Genomic DNA, 18,442 nt, shown 5'->3' with positions numbered 1-18,442 from the left:
ATACTGCAAAAGTTTAAAGTTACAGTGTATCTCACTGTATAGACACTGTTACTATCCAATGAATTAATGCTTCTGTTGACTGGTATAGTAGATCAGGGACTTTGCAAAATCATAATTCATTTATTTCCTCACATTAAGAACTTGTCTGAGCTGTCCACATTGTTAGTTGAATGATAAGGAATCCTTTCTAGTGAGCACACAGTATATCTGCCTTTGTATTGTATCGTTCTACCAGAGTAACCTCAGGAGATTAGTTGCCTTTCATTTCTTAAAAATGTATCATTCTCTATTTATTTCAGTAATACTTAATGTTTAGCGTGTCGAGTGCTTTGCCATTCTCTATTTATTTCAGTACTACTTAGTGTTTAACCTGTGGAGTGCTTTGCCATTACTCCGTGTTTTTTTTTTTTTAAATGATTTGTGCAGTATGTTTAATGCTTAAGTGCTCTTGAAGCTAAATGAAAACAGAGTTTTCTGTGTGTGTGTGTCTCTGGGAAGATGGTTTCCCATTTGCAAATCTACTGCTGTTTCTTCAGAAGCAGTTTCAGTTGGGTCCAGTTGACCACTTGTTAGCACAGTTATAATTTGTATGTCAGCTGAGTGAAAAACAATCTTGAGGAAATGCTTACAAACTCATGCTTTGATGAGGAAAAACTTGTACTCGCTGATGAGAAAATTTGTTACACGGGTGCTAGGATTTTTCCTTTTTTTACTATTGCTTTAGGTTTATACACTCCATATTTGAATCAGTAACTAATTTGAAAGTGTGGGGCTCCTATATGTAGGAGGGGAGATCAATTAAGAAAGCTGGTTTTACTGGAAGAGATCTCAGTAGGTCATAAGAATGTCAGAGTTCTCAGCTATTTAAAATGCCTTGTTACGCTGGTTGGGAAGACAGTGTTACTTCAGTAGCAGTTCAAGTTTTCACAGTACACAAGGCGTGACAGTATTTTTAAAATATTCTCTGGTGGTCTGGTTATCACCAGATGGAAATCTGACCTGACAGAATTGAGGGCATATGTGCTTTGTTCCCCCTCTGCTCTCTTACAATGCATGCAGTTGTTTGGAGAGTAATGTACTGTACACACATTTCATTCACTTTCTGTATTAAATATGCATTCCAGTGCAATCTTCATCACCTGTGGAAAGTAGCATTAATGCTATTGCCAGTTTTCTGTCAAGGCAGTAATTCCTGAAACTTTGGATTAGTGGCAGCATGAAGTTATATCACTTTCCAAACTAAATTTTTAAAGATTTTTTTAACTGGCAATGCCGTAATCAAAAATCTGTAGTTGAGTTGCTTGTTGTATAACAGTGGCTTTTATAGAACATGACAGACAACAGATAATATCAGACAGACAACATTTTTGTAGTACAATTGTTTGCATTTTTTGAAGCTGAGTGTTTTTACTGTTAATGGTCTTTTTTGTTTGTTTTTTTTGGGTTTTTTTTTTTTTTGCCTTTCAGCTTCTCCATCTTACATGAGTCCATTGTCAGGAAGAAAAATTTCATTGAATACATACACCCCTGCAAAAATCCAGCCAACACCACTTGAAACTTTGCCAGAAAAGCCAGCAATAGAGAAACCAGCTTCATGTAAGTAACTTCTGTCAGGGGCAAAATTGTAAAATTTCACTGAATTATTTCCAGCAGTATTTTCATTTGGTTCGTTGGTTTTCTTACATATCACGTTGTTTCTGAGGACAGGTATTTCTTAACATTCCTTGTCTGTGAGGTCATTTTATGGGTCAATTTGAATTCAGTGCTGTTGCACAAATAGTTTTAATAATGAAACTGAACTAGTCATTATTTTCCCTTTTTCTCTGAGATGCTGGAAAGGATTTCCATGGCACCAAAATAGATAGTTTTTCGTTTTGAAGTGCGACAGTAATATCTGGCTATCCCCAGGAGAGACAAGCAAAGGAAAATTGTTTAAATGCTAGAATTTCTAACATGAAGTATAGTAATGGTCCAGCAAAAAAAGTTGACTGTTTCTAACTGAAGATCTCCTTTTGACAAATCTGAAGAAGGAAGAAGAATGAAGAATAATTCAGATGCTGTTGCTGTGTGCATGAATTTTGATCACTTAAAGAAAAACTTTCACACAAAGCTTGTAGAAGCAGAAATTTTATATACATGTACACAAGATCGAAGGAAAATAACATTTTTAATGCTTTTTTAAATAACATTATCTTGCCACAAAGAATATATTCTTCCCTTGGTAATTAAAATCACACACATGAACACGGTAAAAAGCTTTCTTTTTTTAAGTGTTGGGTTTTTGGGTTTTTAACTGAGCTCAGCTGCTCATTTGCATACAGACCAAAAGCTGCAAAAATACTTGCAAAAAAAGAAAAAAAATACTTTTTTACCCTTTTTGACCTAAGCTGAAAACGTTACCACGATGGATTTTTCTTTGAGTTATTCAATTTGTGGATACAATTTGTTTGCAGTATCTCAGGCTTTATATAGTAGCTGGGACCTAATGGTCCTTTTCCTGAAAAACAGTTTTAGAGCCAAAGTCATTTCATGTATTTGCTTTACAAGTGCATTTTGTGATATATATTTTATACTGAAAATGTTTTTTTTTTTTTCTTAATATTAGACCTTTTACATATATTAAGAGGTCTTCAAAATTGAAAATTACAATACAAAAGTAGTTTGTTTAAGCAAGTGGAAGATAGTACATAAAAGATTTTCTGAAAGATGCTGTCTGAAGAGGTGTAAATGCATCACCTGAGAACATCAAGGCCTTTGTGAGAAAGCTCACCTTCCTGTGATGGTACATGAGGCAAGAATGTTTTGTTGGAAATGTGAGATGCTGGGATCAACTACAATTCCTTTGCTTCTTTCTGTATCTCATTGCCACTGTCAAAGCAGTATGCTATTTCTTATGAAATAACAACACTTCCCTCACATTTTTCTTGCTTCTGATATTTTAGCATGGATATTCTTAAATGTAAAACCTAATAATTTATTTTCTTTGTCTGTACAGCTTCCAGTGAATCTTCTGTGTGTGTACCTGATGTTAAGCTATCTGTTGAAGAAGCCTCACTAGGTGAAGAACTTAGTAGTGACACTCTTTCTGAGAATAAATGCATTTGATCAGAAAAAACTGGAAAGAACTTCTTAAATGATTTCTTAGTGTTCATTCAAATAAATAATTGATCACGCAAAAGCCATTCATGCCTGCAATTTATAGTGCATTTAAGAACCTTCTGTTTAAACAAGATTGATTAATGTGCATTGTACATATGTTTGTCAAATGTCTTTTCTCATTTTCTACATATTTCAGGAAATGCATTTATTTATCAGTTTGAACTGCACACCTCTAAAGAAAAAGCTGCACATGAACCTTTTCATTATCTTCAGATATTGACTGTAAACTTGTTCAAAAGTAGTACGTGTTACAGAGGCTCTGCTGATGTCACTGTAATGAAGTATTGTCCGTTGTCGTTATGAACTTCTATTTTCAGGAGTTTATAATTTGCCCGCAAATTTCTTTTGTGGGCTGAAATGTAACACACATCTTGGCTAAAAGTTTTTTTCTTTTTTCTTTTTTCTTTTTTTTTTTTTTTTTTTTTTTTTTAAGTTAACTACGTATCCAAAGAAATCTCTTTTGGCTGTTTTTAAAAGATAAGCAGGTGATTTCTGCATTTGAACAATTTTATATTGTATATGCTGCAATAAGTAGGCATGATGGAGTGAGTCAATGTACTTCTACTTTTGAGTCTCCTTATTTTTAATTTCTGTTTACATCAGACCTGTAACATTCAAAGTACCTTCTCTTTTGTTGTTTAGTATACATGCTTGTATACGGGTACCTGTATATCATGCAGCAGATAAAACTGTCTTTTATATGTTTTTATCAAAAGAAATCTTTTGTTTACCAAAAGGACAGCTTTATTTGCTTTGCCATATGTTTCTACAAAAAGATGATGTTAAAAAGCAGGGTTTATAAAACAGAGAAAAGGTTACAGCTGGTCTTCTAGTCAGTTTACCCTAAAAATTGTAAATATTCTGTCTATACTGTATTCTCATCCCTTCAAAGTAAAGAGAGAGTGTGATCTGCCAGGACTCAGTTGCTGATGTTGCAAAATACTCAGGCTTGAGCATGGCATGGGGATTTCCATAACCCTGTCCTTCCAATCTAGGGGATAGACAGCAGCTCTTATTAAAGGACATTAATTATTTTGTAAGATTTGTGAGAAGCATTACCATATCAGTGGAACCTCGAGTTACTGGATTATATATAGTAATCATCCAGTCTCAGCAGTTCTGTCATTTTCTGTGGCATGACAAACCATTGATGATTACACTTATTCCAGATGTATGAAAACAGTGTCCACTTGTTTCAGTTCAAGTGGAAGACATTTATTACTGACTTAATAAGCTATAAGTTAAAGTTTCGTGTTTAAGTTGCATAGCTTCTGAGTAATACTTTTCAGTAGGGCTCTTTTTCATCTCCAGAGCCAGTGCAACTGTAATTTTTATTCACCTTGCCACACGGTCTGTGTCTTTACTGTGTGTGAAATAGCTTCAGCACTCTGATTATAAAAACTGCTGGTTAAATACCAAAAATATGAAGGGTTTCACAGCTATGTACTTAAAACATTTCATTTTTGTAGTTAACTGTTATTGACGGTGTTTGTCTCGCACACAACTGAATGTACACATTGTTTACTATTTAAAAAATACTGTTAGAAGTATGCATACCATTCCAGTCAACCAAAGCTGTGGCATAACTTTTTTTATGTGCTCCTAAATAAAAACAAGGCCATTGGCAACTTGGGTCTGCTTTGTTTTCTCTTTTAAGAGTATCTTCAAAGTGTCGTCAATCGATCTTAGTGGAGAAAAAAATGCAAGTATGCTAGTCGTATACAAATGAGCCAGATTTACTCCTGGTGGTTGAAGATGTAGTGCATTTACCACTTGATGCTGAAAGCACTCCTCACAAAGGCACAGTGGCAAGCGGTCACACTTTCTGCTGTGCATCCCGATGCTCCAGAGATAACATTAAGCACAGAACCACTGTGAGTGCTTTTCTGTTTGTGCATACTGCTCTGGCAGAGTAAGGACTGTACCACACAGACGCCCTGTGCATTCTACCCTTCAGAACCTGTTTCATTACGTAATTGAACTTTCTCTCATTAAGGCTTTTGAACTGTACATCCTATTGCAGCCAGATATGACAGAGGTCTCAAGGATTGTGTTCACAGAAGATCACTGCTTAAATTTGGTAACTCCTGAAATGCTATCACACAGATAACATAGTTTCAATAAACAGTTAGTGTTTCCTCCAAGGGAACAAAACCGAAGAATATTCACTAAAACTTGTGCAATTTTAAATATCTCTTTTTTTTTTTAATCTCGTTTGTTTGTTTGTCACAATAAAGATGTATCTTTGACTTCTTTCTGTACTACTTATTAGTCTTTCCTAAGAGAAGTCAACTGTGCTTGCATAGTTCAGTTTTGTAGGAATCCATATAAACAGGTCTAAGGAGAGAGGAGTAAGGGGAAGGGCAAACAAAACATACTGATCAGATCATACAGATCGTATCGGATAGATCTGATCAGTAGTTATCAAAACCAGTGGAGTTCAAAGGGAAGATAGCAGAAGAGCGATAAGTAGCATTTTAAAGAGCCATTTCAATGCAATAGAATATTCAAGTGGAAGAATGTAGTGATCTTACAGTGGTCTGTTACCTATGAGGCATAAGGTTTCTCTTGTTCCTGTATAACATTTTTTAATCGGCATACACCTAAAGAGAAAGCAGTGAAGACCTTTCTGAATGGTCACTCTGAAGAAATTGAGAGGCATGTAAGAAGCAAAGGCTATTAGTAGGTATTTATCCTCCTTTTGTTATTCGAATAATGGCTTTCACTTTGCTTGTTGATACATTTCACTATTGAAATCACTTGACACATTTCACTATTTTCAAATAGAAATTAGTCAACTCCCACACTTACCCCCACGAAATTCAAATGAGTTGTCTGCTCTGAAATAGAAAAGCTAAGGTAGTGACAAAACTATCCAGTTTGTATTTCTATGGAAAAGAGATGCCTAATTTAAAAATAAAACTAAATTAGATTACATTAAAATTTTAAATGAAGAAATAAAGCCCATAATACTCTGGGGTTTATTACTCTGGACCATATACTGTAATACCTCCATTTGCACTGTGACTCATTATTTTTAAATCTAACAGTGCTGCAATCTAATGGAATACAGCTCCATTAAGGGTAGCAAGGATTTGGTATTCCAGCACTGGCATTCCCTACAAAGTAGCCTGTGGGAGAGTCCTCAAACAATGTGCAGGTCTGTCTCTGATGAGACATTCTTCCTTCAATGGACACGTAGAAGAATGACAGAATATGAGAGCCTTGCAAATGATCAGCACTTTGGAGACAAATTCTACTTTTGCTGCTCGTGCTGTGGAAGAATCTCGGAGAGGTCAGCGTGTGTGTTTGTTGTGTGTGTGCTGCAGCTTGTTTGGAGCACGGGCTACTTCCACTACTGCTCTTTCATGTGGGCATGAATGATGCTGGAAGCCAGAACGTGGGCAGAATCAAAGACGATCATAAAACCCTGGGAGCGTAGATGAGGAATCCTCATGCCCTAGTTATCATCTCTTCAGTTTTCCAGTTGAAGAAAAGAGGGAAGCCAGAAACAGACGCACAACGCCTATCAGTTCCTGGCTACGTGGACAGTGCCCATGCACTGTTTCGGTTTTTATGACAGTTTTTATGACAGGACTTTCAGTGAAGATTATAATCTATTAAAGAGGGATGGGATCCACCTGCCTAGAAGAGGCAGGGCAATCTTTGGCAGCAGGCTGGCTAACCTAGTGGAGGTGGCTTTCAGCTGAAGGCATTGGAGGGGTGAAGTCAAAAGTGGCAATGTTCATGCCATTGCAATAGACTGGGGAATGAGCCAGGACAACCAGAACAGTGACAAATGCTCCTTAGCTGCCTTCCTTGAGCCAGAATGCCAGCTGCCTCAAGAGCAGGTATATTTACAGGGAGTCCTGGTGCATCCCTCTAGGAATACCTGCATCTTCTGCTCCCTTTTCTCCTCTGAAGTGCCTGCATACCAATGCGTGGAGCATGGGGAATAAACAGGAAGAGCTAGTGCTAGTGCAGTTGCAAGGCCATGATCTCACTGTAATCATAGAGACAAGGTGGGATACCTTACATGACTGGAATGCTGTCATGGATGGCTACAGATGTTGCAGGAAAGGCAAGCTAAGCAAGGCATGGCAGAGGAGTTGCTCTGTGTTTGAAAGAGCAACTTGAATTTCTAATCTCAGCCTAGATGTGAATGAGGAACAAATTGAAAGCTTATGAATGAGAATTAAGGGACAGGATAATACGGGTGACACCACTGAGGGTGTTCACTACAGGCTGCCTGATCAGGAGAAGGAAGTTAATGAGGCCTCCTGCAGATAGCTGGAAGAAGCCTCATGATCACAGGCACTTGTTCTCATGGGGAATTCAATTTTATATTTGTTATATTTGTTGGAAAAGCACACACAGACCAGGAGGCTCCTGCAAAGCATTGATGATGACTCTGATCTGAGGTGGTGGAGGAGCCACTGGGGAGAGATGTGCTGCTAGGTTCACTTAACAGATCCGGATTATTATTTGAACCCAAAGCATGTCATGTAAAAAACATTGTTTTGTTGCACAATAAATGTCGAGTTATACTGTGAGACTTCATTCTGCATCCTTACATTACATAGTGGCAAAAGGTTTGTGTTAAGTTAGTGACCTGTAACCAAAGAATTTTTTAGCTCAGAGCTGGAAGACTTCCAGCTGGAACACCGTTAGCAAGAACTTTCTGCAGCCTTCTCCTATATATATGTGCCTTCTCCCACGCATGCTAAATGCATCATTTCTCCCAAACTGCTCCAAATCTTTTCCCTTTCACAATGAAGTTTTAAATCCTATTGTGTAGCTAGAACACAGTGCACCTTTTCATGTTGGCTGGGTGTAATAATTTCTTTGAGATATTCTGAATCAGAGTGGGTAGTGACTGAACATCTGCAAAACATATACAACTCTAAAAACTCATCCTATTTCAATTACTTTCCAGTGCTTACCTCCTCCATGAAACATGAAGAAATAAACTCAGCCTTGCACAAGTAGCCAAGATTCCTACTGAAGTCAGCTTAATTGTGCAAAAAGGAAATTTGTCTCAGAAAGCAAATTAAGGAATACTTTTCATGCTCTCTGAAAATCATTTTTAACTTGTATATAAGAAATAAAGGTGGGATTAATGAATTATGTTCTTAAATTCTCTAAGTTCTAAACAAATTGTTGCTGTAGTTACATTTAAGTTAGCCGAATATCCTTTTAAGATCTGTTAGAAAAAGATGGAGATTTAGGTTTTGTACAGCAAATCTTGCTAAGTTATATTACAATTACTCATCACAGAATTACAGAAGACATAGTTTTAACTTCTAATATAAAAATACTCTGGATTTTAATGTTTTTTTCTTCATCATAAATGCAACCCTACTATTTCAACTGTACCCTCTCAGAATTGTGTTTCTTTTCTCCTTCCACCTCTCCCCAGAATAAAAATATTTTGTATTTTATCTTGGATGTCCTTGTGAATTACCAGCAAAATCCAGATTTTCGGAATAATGGCTACAATCCCCAGTAAGGAGAAAGAAAGTGAACATATTAAAAATGCTTTCTCTATTAAGCACTGGAATTTAATTCACATGCACTAAAACAAGTACACAAAGTATTATCCATTTGATTTTTTTTTTTTTTTAAATATTCTTTTAACTGATTGTCTTTGCATTCTTGTGGTGTAGTAGCTTCTTTAGTGGTCAAATCAACATAGCAGTTCCCAGCGTGCAAGCCCAAAACATGCAAAAGCAGAGAGAAAAACATTTTGATAAAATTCCTCTAAGGATAATAAATAAGGAAGAAATCATAGATAATAAAAGAAAATGAGCACTTTTTCTGTGTGTTTCACTTTTAATATCATGATTATTTTTTTTTAAATTGGATTATACTGTTGGCGAATTCACTGTGATCAGTGCAGGAACCCCTGGTGTAGGTTAACGATTTAGTCAGAGTACCAAGACGCAGAAAATGGTTTGTAATAGTCTGTGATTTTTTGCTGCCTTGAAGCAGCACTGAAAAGTTTTAAGCAGTTTGTAAGTAGAGAAAACAAATACCAAGCACATCAATGTGTCTTTGTTCAGCATGTAAAACCTTGGGTGATTTTGAAAGCACTGAAAAAATACGGTGAAAAACAGCTGTCAGTCTAAGGAAAACCTGAGCTTGCTGTGCTGCATAGAAAAGGACTAAAAGGACTACAATTGAAATTCCTTACAAAACTGTTTTTTTTTTCCTGTGTTGAGTAGTTCCAGCTAAAACTTGCAAGAAGCAAACATCAGGTGCATCTCAGTTCATACTGGTTGGCAAAGCAGGTGAGCGTCTTATGCTGGTTCCTTCCTCGGCAATGCAAGGCCATGCAAGGCCACCGCAACTAAGATGGTTGCAGCTTGACCACAGGAATCATAAGAAGACAGGAGCAGGGTCTTTCTGCAGAGGACTTCTGTGCACTCCCAAGGAGGGCAGCAGACGTTAGCTGTGTACTGAAAAGCATGTCTTTGGAGAGATTTTAGGAACAAAAGCTGGCTCAGCTCCAGCCCATTGTGATTAGAAATTCCTGTGACCCAGCTGCACGGTTCAGCTCCCAACAAAAATAGAAATAATCACTATGAAGTTAATGTTTTCTGTTCGCTTTGTTTTTTCTTACTTGAAGAATCTAAGTTAGGCAGTAACTCAATAACTACTGTTAGGTAGTTAGGTGCAGTAACCGGATCTCAACCTGGTCCTGTACCAAACGGAGCAGGGAAATGCTGAAACTGGTTGTTGGCAAAACCACTGATAGAAGTTTGTTTCTAGTCAGCATCCACGTTTTATGGATGTGGAAATACCGCAGTGGTTTGTAGGCTGAGATTAGCAATGCTTCAGTCCACTGCTGCCAGGAGGTGATTACTTGGCTCCTTTTTATGGCTGTGTGCACAGTGAAAAGATATCTGTAACAAACAAACAAACAAACAAAACTGTAATAAAATTTTACTCGTTTGGAGAAGGCTCAGGGGAGGTCTCATTGCTCTCTACAACTCACTGAGAGGGGGCTGTGGGGAGGAGGGGATCGGCCTCTTCTCCCGTGTGACTGGCGATAGGACGAGGGAGAGAGAGGCCTCACGTTGTGCCAGGGAAGAGTCAGGTTGGATGACAGGACAAAAACATTCCCTGAAGATCGCCGCACCTCCACTACCGCTGCTCACACCGGCGGCCCAGGGCCCGGAGGAGCGGTGCGGCAAGCGGCAAGGCGGGACGGGATGCGGCCGCTAGATGGCGGCCTGCCCACCGACAGCACGCCCCGCCCCCGGCGAGCCGAGCGGGGCGGGGCCGCTCCGGGACGAGCAAGGGAAGCGCCCGGTCGCTCCCTCCGCCATCCACTGCGTCCCTCGCTGCCGCCCTGCGCCGAGCCCGCCGCCCTGGAGCGCAGGTAGGAGGCGGGATGGGCTCGGAGTCCGCGCCTCCCGCGGCGGAGTCCCGGCGGAAGAGACGGGGGGGCGGCGGCGGCCGGCGCTGCAGGCGCTGCAGGCGCTGCAGGCGCTGCAGGCGCTGCAGGCGCTGCAGGCGCTGCAGGCGCTGCAGGCGCTGCAGGCGCTGCAGGCGCTGCAGGCGCTGCAGGCGCTGCAGGCGCTGCAGGCGCTGCAGGCGCTGCAGGCGCTGCAGGCGCTGCAGGCGCTGCAGGCGCTGCAGGCGCTGCAGGCGCTGCAGGCGCTGCAGGCGGGCGTCCGGCTGAGGTCCGGCTGAGCTCGCCTGGGCCCGGCCGCGGCGCTCCCGGTGGGTCGTGCTGGACTGGGAGCCGCCGGGAGGGCGTCCCCGGGCCACTCGCGCGGGAGGCTGGCTCGGCTCCGCGGCTCCGGGCGGAAGACGAGGGCTGTCTTTCGCGCCTTCGAGCGGGAGCCCAGGACGTGCCTGCGTCCGCGTGCGGCGGCGTGCGGCGACGGGAGCAGGAGGGCGGCTGGCGCTCCGTGCCGGTGTTCGCCTTGAGCCCTGCAGCCCGGTACCGCGCTGTGCCTGCGCGATCCTCCCCGGCTGCACCTTGCGGCCGGCGGCGATCCCCGCGCTGCCGTGTGCGCCTTTTCGCAGGTGGCACCTCGTCACCGGCCAATGCTCCGCGCAGTGCCGAGCGCTCCACGGGTCTGTAGGAGTGCTCTTTTCCGTGGGGGATTTGGGCGGTGTAAAAAAGAACTGCGTGTGCGTGCGTACCTATTGCACAGAAAGTAGCGAATGATGTGCGAGGCATGTTTTCTGTGAGCGTGTCATTGCTCGCCTCTGCGTCTGTTCATTAGGCCTGTGCGCCCCGCCGTGCGTTGATGCTTCCCGTGGGAACGGGTCGTGCGGCGGCTCGGCGGGAGCGGCGCAGCAGTGCTGGGAGCGGGGCACCGATGCGCCCCGAGGGCCGCCCCGGGGCGGAGGCCGTGCTGTGCGCTGCGCTGATTCCTCTGACAGCCTTCTCTCCCGTCCCCGTCCTGAAAGCTTCTCTTCCCGCTGCCCTGCTGCTGGGTTTTTTTTTTTTTGTTTTTTTTTTTTGGTTGTTGTTGTTTGTTTTGCCCTTCCTCTAAGAAGGGCTCTTATTAGAATAATAAAGATGGAGGAGGGAGTTTCTGACTTCGAAATGGAGGGAAGGGAGGCAGGGGCAGTGTGTCCGTTTTTTTTTGCAAGTTCTTGCATAACAGTACCTACATCGTAGCCATTTATAATCCCCCCCCCCCTCATTTGATCAGCCTTACTCCTCGGGTCTGGCCACCAGCCTTGCATAATCGCGTGATTATGTGCAAGTGTATGTGTTAGGATAAAGTCAAACAAACCCAGCATTCCTGGTCAAAGTTTTCAGTTGCCAGTTGTTGTAGTAAAGAGAAATGCACTGTACTTAAGTATGCCGTTGGACATTTATTAATATTCACCCCTATTAGTATTACACTCACACAAACACGTGTATAGCCAGCAGTAACTATGGGAAGGAGCATGTAAGAAGGAAGGAGAGAATAAAACTTAAAAGCCGTTGCGTTTAGGAAGCTTAGAAACTGGCCTTTTTGCAGTATGGATGATATAAGCAAATGAGATGTAACTTTTCAGCAAATACTTAGATGTCTGGTGCAGATTGCATCACCTTGAGACAGAGAGCTACTCGTCTCAAGTGCTCCAGTTAAACGAGAAATCCAGCAAAGTAAATCACATGAATTAAATATAGTATCTTCCCCTATAACTTAGAGAGTGCATCTTGTTTTTAACTAGTGTCTTTGTATTGCCGTTCCTAATCAAAGCTGAATACAGAACTGTTGTTTTCAAAATGCTATCTCTGGAGCTGTGTTTTCAGTTGTGGAAACAGCACACTGCTTAACACACCTATTTCATTTCAGATGTAGGAGCAGTGGGTGCCCTCATTGCTGTTCGTGTTTTCTTTTCCTAAAGGTTAAAAAAAAAATAATGCTTATTCAATGAAATCTGCAATATCTTTTAAATTATCCCATCTTTCCCTTTTCAGTATTAAAAAAGGATTATTTTATTTTTTTTTGACAAGTGGAGCTGTGTAGTGCAGTAGACTTTTTTCTGAAGTCAACTAACCTAAAACTTGTGAGAAGACAACTTTTGAAAACTACTTATTTTGGTTACTAAGGTGGAAAGCAAAGATGTGAAAACATAAGATGCAATCATAAGGAGTACTTCTTGGTTTTTGGCTGTAACTAACTAAACAACGCAGTGTTTTGTGTCAGGAACTTTTGTGTGTCACACCACTCAGCCTTTTGATAAGCAGTAATAGCAAATAGCTGTTCTGTGTTGGCTTGGTGGACTGAGGAGTGGTATTCCAACTAGAAGGAAAGGGGCATTGCTTATTTAGAGAGCTGTACATATTCCGGAAAAGGTGCTCTCTCAAATGCTTCTCTCTCATCTTGCTTGGCAAAGAGATAGCAAATGGCCGGCTTTCCTACCATCTTCTTTTACGCTTTCTGCTTAGTAAGCCTCCTTATATAAAATTCATCAGCCTGGACCTGCTTTTGAAATTCCTCTCGTCTCTGCTGGGCATAATGGCGCACTGTGGTGCTGACCTGGTCTGCTGGCTGCCTGTCAGCCAGGGGAGCTCATTGCTGGGGCTGCTGCTGTAGTTTTTCAGCGCTTGCTTGTGGCCCTCTCCGTTCTGATGAATTATTTCTGGATCAAACTTGCTTTCTATTTAAAGCTAAACTAGTAATAAGAGGTAACAAATTAGTTAATTGATTCTCGCTTCTTGCAGTAGGGATTTTACTGGAAATTTGAAGTGTGCTTTTTTTTTTTCTTTTTTTTTTTTCTTTTTTTTTTTTTCTTTTTTTTTTTTTTTTTTGGAAAACAGTTAGCAATCTGTTGTTCTACACAAACTGTGTGGTACAGGAGATGTGTTGATGCCCCATACTTGGGATTGCTGGAGATCTTAATCCTTCACCTGCTCTTGGCCCCAGTAACTTTGCCACAGAAATGATCTGTGGAATGGAACACCTCTCCTATGAGGGCTGACTGAGAGAGCCTGGGGAAGAGAAGGCTGCAAGGTGACATGATAACTCTTCAGTATCTGAAGGGGGAGCTGCAGGAAGGAAGGGGATAGGCTCTTAAGCAGGGTCTGTGTGGATAGAACTAGAAGAAATGGCTTAAAGCTCAGGAAGCATAGATTTAGTTTAGGCATGAGGAAAAAATCTTTTATGGTGAGACACTGGCACAGGTTGCCCAGTGTTGTGGTGGGGGCCCCATCCCTGGAGACTTTCAGGGTGAACCTGGATGAGGCCCTGGGCAGCCTTATCTAGCTGTGATGTCCTTGTTCATTGCAGGGGAGTTGGACTGGATGGCCCTCAAATGTTCCTTCCAACTCTAAGTGTTCTGTGGTTCTGTAGTTGTCATTTTAACTTGTTTACTGAGAGTTGTTAATCATCTGATTGTTACATTATGAAATGCAAGAGTTTCACATTACTTCCAGCTACTTTTAATTTGGCTTGGATTAGTTTAGCATGTCTTAGGGAGCAGAAAGTGTTGTGGAATGTTTACAGTTCATCAGTACCTGTCTTGAGCTTGTCCTGTGCCTTTTTTCTGTTTCCCTGTCTCTACAAAGGCAGTGTTGGTCTGTAAGATACAATGTTTTCACTAAACACTTAGTGTTTTAATCACAGATTGGAAATAATTACTTCCAGAAACTTTTGTTCTGCAAGTATGTAATTCCATCAGCGTGTCCACCAGTGACAGCAGTAGAAGATGATATTTCAGGGTATAGATATTGCATGCATGTGATTATTATTTTTTTTTTTTTCAGACTGTTTTGGCAAAGATGTGGACCTTATTTTTCCCCTTCACAAATACAGATGGTTAAAATACATCATAAAAAGGTGTTGACTTCACAGATGCTGGGTGGCATTACTTTCCATGTTCTTTCCTAATGTTTAAGGACATATGTTTTAAATGCATCGTGTGTATTAAATAATAGAAGCACAGAGGATGGGAAACATGAGAACTGGTACTGCTTGAGTTAGTGTCTCTGCCTGATATGTTTGATGCTTGTACTCAACTGGGACGTGCTACATCTATTGCCACTTTCCCTTCTTCCATGTGCAGATTAAGAGAATTTTTTTCAGTGAGAGAGATCTAGGTGGTTCCTAACAGATGGTACCTCCAGCAGGCTTCTTACCCAGAGAAAAAGAAGAAAAAAGAAGGATTAAAAACAAACAAAACACAAACAGCAGTACTCGGGCAGGAATCTAATGCTCATCTAAATAAACAATAGCAAATAAAATGCATCTACAGGGCATGTTCTCAAATTACTTCACCTCCTAATAGATAGACAAATAACAGTGGAAATATGCCAATTTACAGAGAACCAGTTTGTTTTCTGAGAGCAGCATATTTTGGTGGTTTTGAAATAACACAGGTTGTGTATATAGCTTAGGACTGTCAGGGAAAGCCCTGCTTCATCTTTCTTTGTATTTAGATATTGAATAATTAAAGGTAATTTATTTTTAAGACACTTACCCTCTTTTTGATGAGGAGACAAATGTGAGTAACATATTTAACAGAAAAAAAAACCAACATGATTAGAACGGGGGAAAAAGGGCAAAAAATGTTATTTGGTGCAGTGAGGGCGCATGACTAGAGGTCATTTCAGGGCTCTAATCCAAGACAACAAACAATTTAGTGTGTGTATATATTAGTGTGATGTTAATGCAGAATACACTTCTGGCTTTTTATTTGCTACATGTCAGTCCTTGAGTGGCATTTGATAACTTCTGTGAAGTATTCAGAAACCAGATAGGTATTTGTGTAAAGAGCAGAGGCTTGTTATTTTGTTGGTTATTTTTGCTCTCAAATATCTATCCCAAGCATGTTAGTGCATTCATTGAGGTAATAAAATTATTTGTAATAGTAAACCTTTCATTTCTATTCTTAATTCTTTCTTTGTGGCTTAGCCAGCCTTGTCAGTATTTAGCTGGATTTGGCCAGATTTCTTTATATGCAAAGCGTGCTTTGTAATTTAAAGGTAATTGTTATAATCTTGTAAAAATCTCATTTAAATGAAGTGCATCTTGGAACCACTTTTAATGTGTATTGATCAAGTTAGTCCTCTAGTTTGCTGTTACCTTCATTAATTTCCTGTACTTCTTAAAGCAGCAGAGTGAAGCAGCAGCAAAGAAAAGTAAATGCCATCTTGTTTATCTCCTTGTATTGATTCTATAGTGAATCTTTAATTATAAATTATCTTGAATTGACAATCCCTGTGAAGCAAGAAGTCAGGGAATCTGTGATCTGAAGAACTAATCTTTTCGAACTAAAGTGCTGTTTTTCTAAAGTACTATAGCCGAGGCTGATAATTACTGACAAGGTTACACTATTACTCAGCAACAAACCTAGTAGTAGTCATCTGATGTACAGAACTGTGGTGGAGATAGCTTAAAAATTCAGTCTAGAAGTGTTAAATGTATTTGTAGGTACTGTTATCTATATTCACAGATACTGTGAAGCTATCATATGACTTTTTTTTTTTTTATAGAAGTCTTAAGTAATGCCACTCTATCTCTTTTTTTTTTTTTTTTTTTTTTTTTTAACCAGATAAAGAAACAAAGCATATTGAAGCCATATGGCAGCTTGAGTCAGTCACATTAAATCTTGGGAGAGGACAGCTGAACACATATACGCTGAGTTTTGGACCTCTGCCTGCAGAGCTGGCCAGTCATTCCTCGCACCAATGAGCCACGCTGTTCCCTTAAGCTTCTGATGTTTATGGCACCAAATCCTGCAATTTGGCTTCTGACGCTACTGTTGTGTTCAAATGTCTGTCGGATTTCTGCTTCATGCACCACAGTGCAGACATGGGAGTTCTACAACTTCAGACTACGTACTAGGCTGGAGCTTGCTCACTTGAAGGCCTTTTTCTCCTGATTTTCCCTTTGTACTGTTTATGGACAGTTGAAGGGTCGTTATTCTTTCTTCTCCTGCTTCTAGATGTTCTTTGAAGTTGATTGCTTTCTGTTACACACCCATATTTCAGGCTGAAGTAAATTAACTTTAAAAGCTGTTCTTAGAAGAGAGATTTCCAGTTCTTTTTTAACTTAGTAAGTGCACATAGGCACCCTTTCTTCACTCTCTTTCCTTAGGGCATGAATTATTTATTGATTTATTTGATTGCTGCTGTTTACATGTGTCTAGATAATTATTTGGTTCTAAACCTGCTGTGATAATTCTGTTTATACATCTGTGATTAAGCTTCACTTTTTCTAGCATTGTTTATACTTTTTAACAGAACATTTTTAATCTTTCTAGAATGCTGTTAGTGCAGTTTCTGAACTGCAGGGTAAAAATCAGGAATTAAAAGATCAGGAACAGTTAAATGTTTGTTTTTCAGCTAAAGCATATGGTAGCCAAAAGTTTCAGTGCAAGATTTTTCTATGCTACGCTTACAGTAATCTTAGGATTTTCCTGACTGTAGCTTCCTGGCTGAAAATCTTACCATGTTAATGTCTTACTGGCAGGTGCTGTGCTACAGAGACACAACAATCTCTCTGTAGTACATGTTTGTCAGCAAAACAAAATCCTCTTTTGCAAAACTACGGTGATTGGTTTTACTTCACATTTATTAGAATTAGGGCTGGGGCAGCAATGTTAATTTGAGATTAAGTGAGGAGGTAGAGGTAGGAGCATTACCTGTTCTGTTCTGATTCTTGAGTAGAAACAAGATAGGCTTAAGTTTTTCATATGGATGGATATTTTGGGGTTTTTTGCAAGTTAAATCTGCACACATTTTTCTCTCATACAGTAAGATTGAGAGTCATCTTGAATGGGTTTTTTCTAGGGTATCTGACTGGGGGGAAGAAAAAATGACCTTTCTGTTTTCTGCAATAGCTGTGATGTGGGGATTGTGTAAATAATACTTGGAAGAAATGATATTGAAAATAATTGATTTCTCTGTGCCTGAGCATTCATTGGCATATATTTGCTGTGATATCGACCTTATCTTTTTATGTTAGAGGTGATGCTGACTTGTAGCAGAAAGTTGTTGTGTTAAAAAGACACCAAATTGTGTTTTAGGAGTAGTTGTGGGGGAAGGCAGAGAGCAAAGTATTTATTTCTAAAACAAATAGGAAAAAAATGTAGCACGGAAATTTGAACATAGGTTATTTGTGATGCTTATTTTACTCTGTTCAGTGATCACCAGAATACTATTTCTACTGTTAAAAATGGGTTAGATTGAATATAGTATTTTTGTTGGATTAACTGTGAATAAGGTGATGGTTTTTGGGAGGGAGAGACTTCCTGAGGCCCTATAAACATGCTGTTGAACAGTCAGGATACTGCTCTTTCAGTGTAAAATGAACTGTTCCCACATCTGCAGTGCCTGCTCTGTGGTCATGCCCTGGTTAGTAGCTGTTAGACAAAAGTTCTCCAAAACTGTGTTTTTGGACACTATTGTCAATGGAAAAAATGTGCAGCTGAATACGGGAGAAACTACCATGGGTGTGGTAATGGCTGACCTGAAAAGAGGGAATCTAAGGGATCAAATGGACTAAAATGAGAAATGGAGTGGAAAGATGCTTGGTTTTTGTACAGTAATAATCAGGAGTGTTTTGAACACATTATCAGGAAAATATTTTGTGTATCTGTTACTAAAAACCACTTGAAATTATTTTAGAAGGCAGATGTCAGTAATTGTTTTGTTAGGAGACCCCGCAGCTCGTAAGGCAGCTGAACAGACAAGTATTGGTGCTGACTTCTGGCTGATACAGAATCTCATTTCTACAATCCTCTCTCAGCCTGTTGTATTGTGTAAAGGCTCCATTTCTGAACGAGCTCTGTTTTATTCTAGGAGAACAGCATTGTGTCTAAA

The 18,442-nt window shown here is 40.2% G+C and overlaps 1 protein-coding gene across 1 annotated transcript in view; it reads left to right on the top strand.

Annotated features, from left to right (window-relative positions):
- PPIP5K2 (diphosphoinositol pentakisphosphate kinase 2) overlaps positions 1 to 3,105 on the top strand; it is a gene marked incomplete at both ends in the record, with an annotated part of 41,543 nt that extends 38,438 nt beyond the window's left edge. Inside the window, 2 exons of the mRNA XM_079548246.1 lie at positions 1,468 to 1,596; positions 2,996 to 3,105. Coding sequence (XP_079404372.1) covers positions 1,468 to 1,596; positions 2,996 to 3,105 — 239 coding nt within the window. The remainder of the gene's footprint in view (positions 1 to 1,467; positions 1,597 to 2,995) is intronic.
- Between the last annotated feature and the right edge of the window lie 15,337 nt (positions 3,106 to 18,442).

This window comes from Tetrao urogallus (assembly GCF_951394365.1).
Source record: "Tetrao urogallus genome assembly, chromosome: Z".
NCBI lineage: Eukaryota > Metazoa > Chordata > Aves > Galliformes > Phasianidae > Tetrao > Tetrao urogallus.
This window is presented reverse-complemented; position numbering and strand designations above follow the sequence as displayed.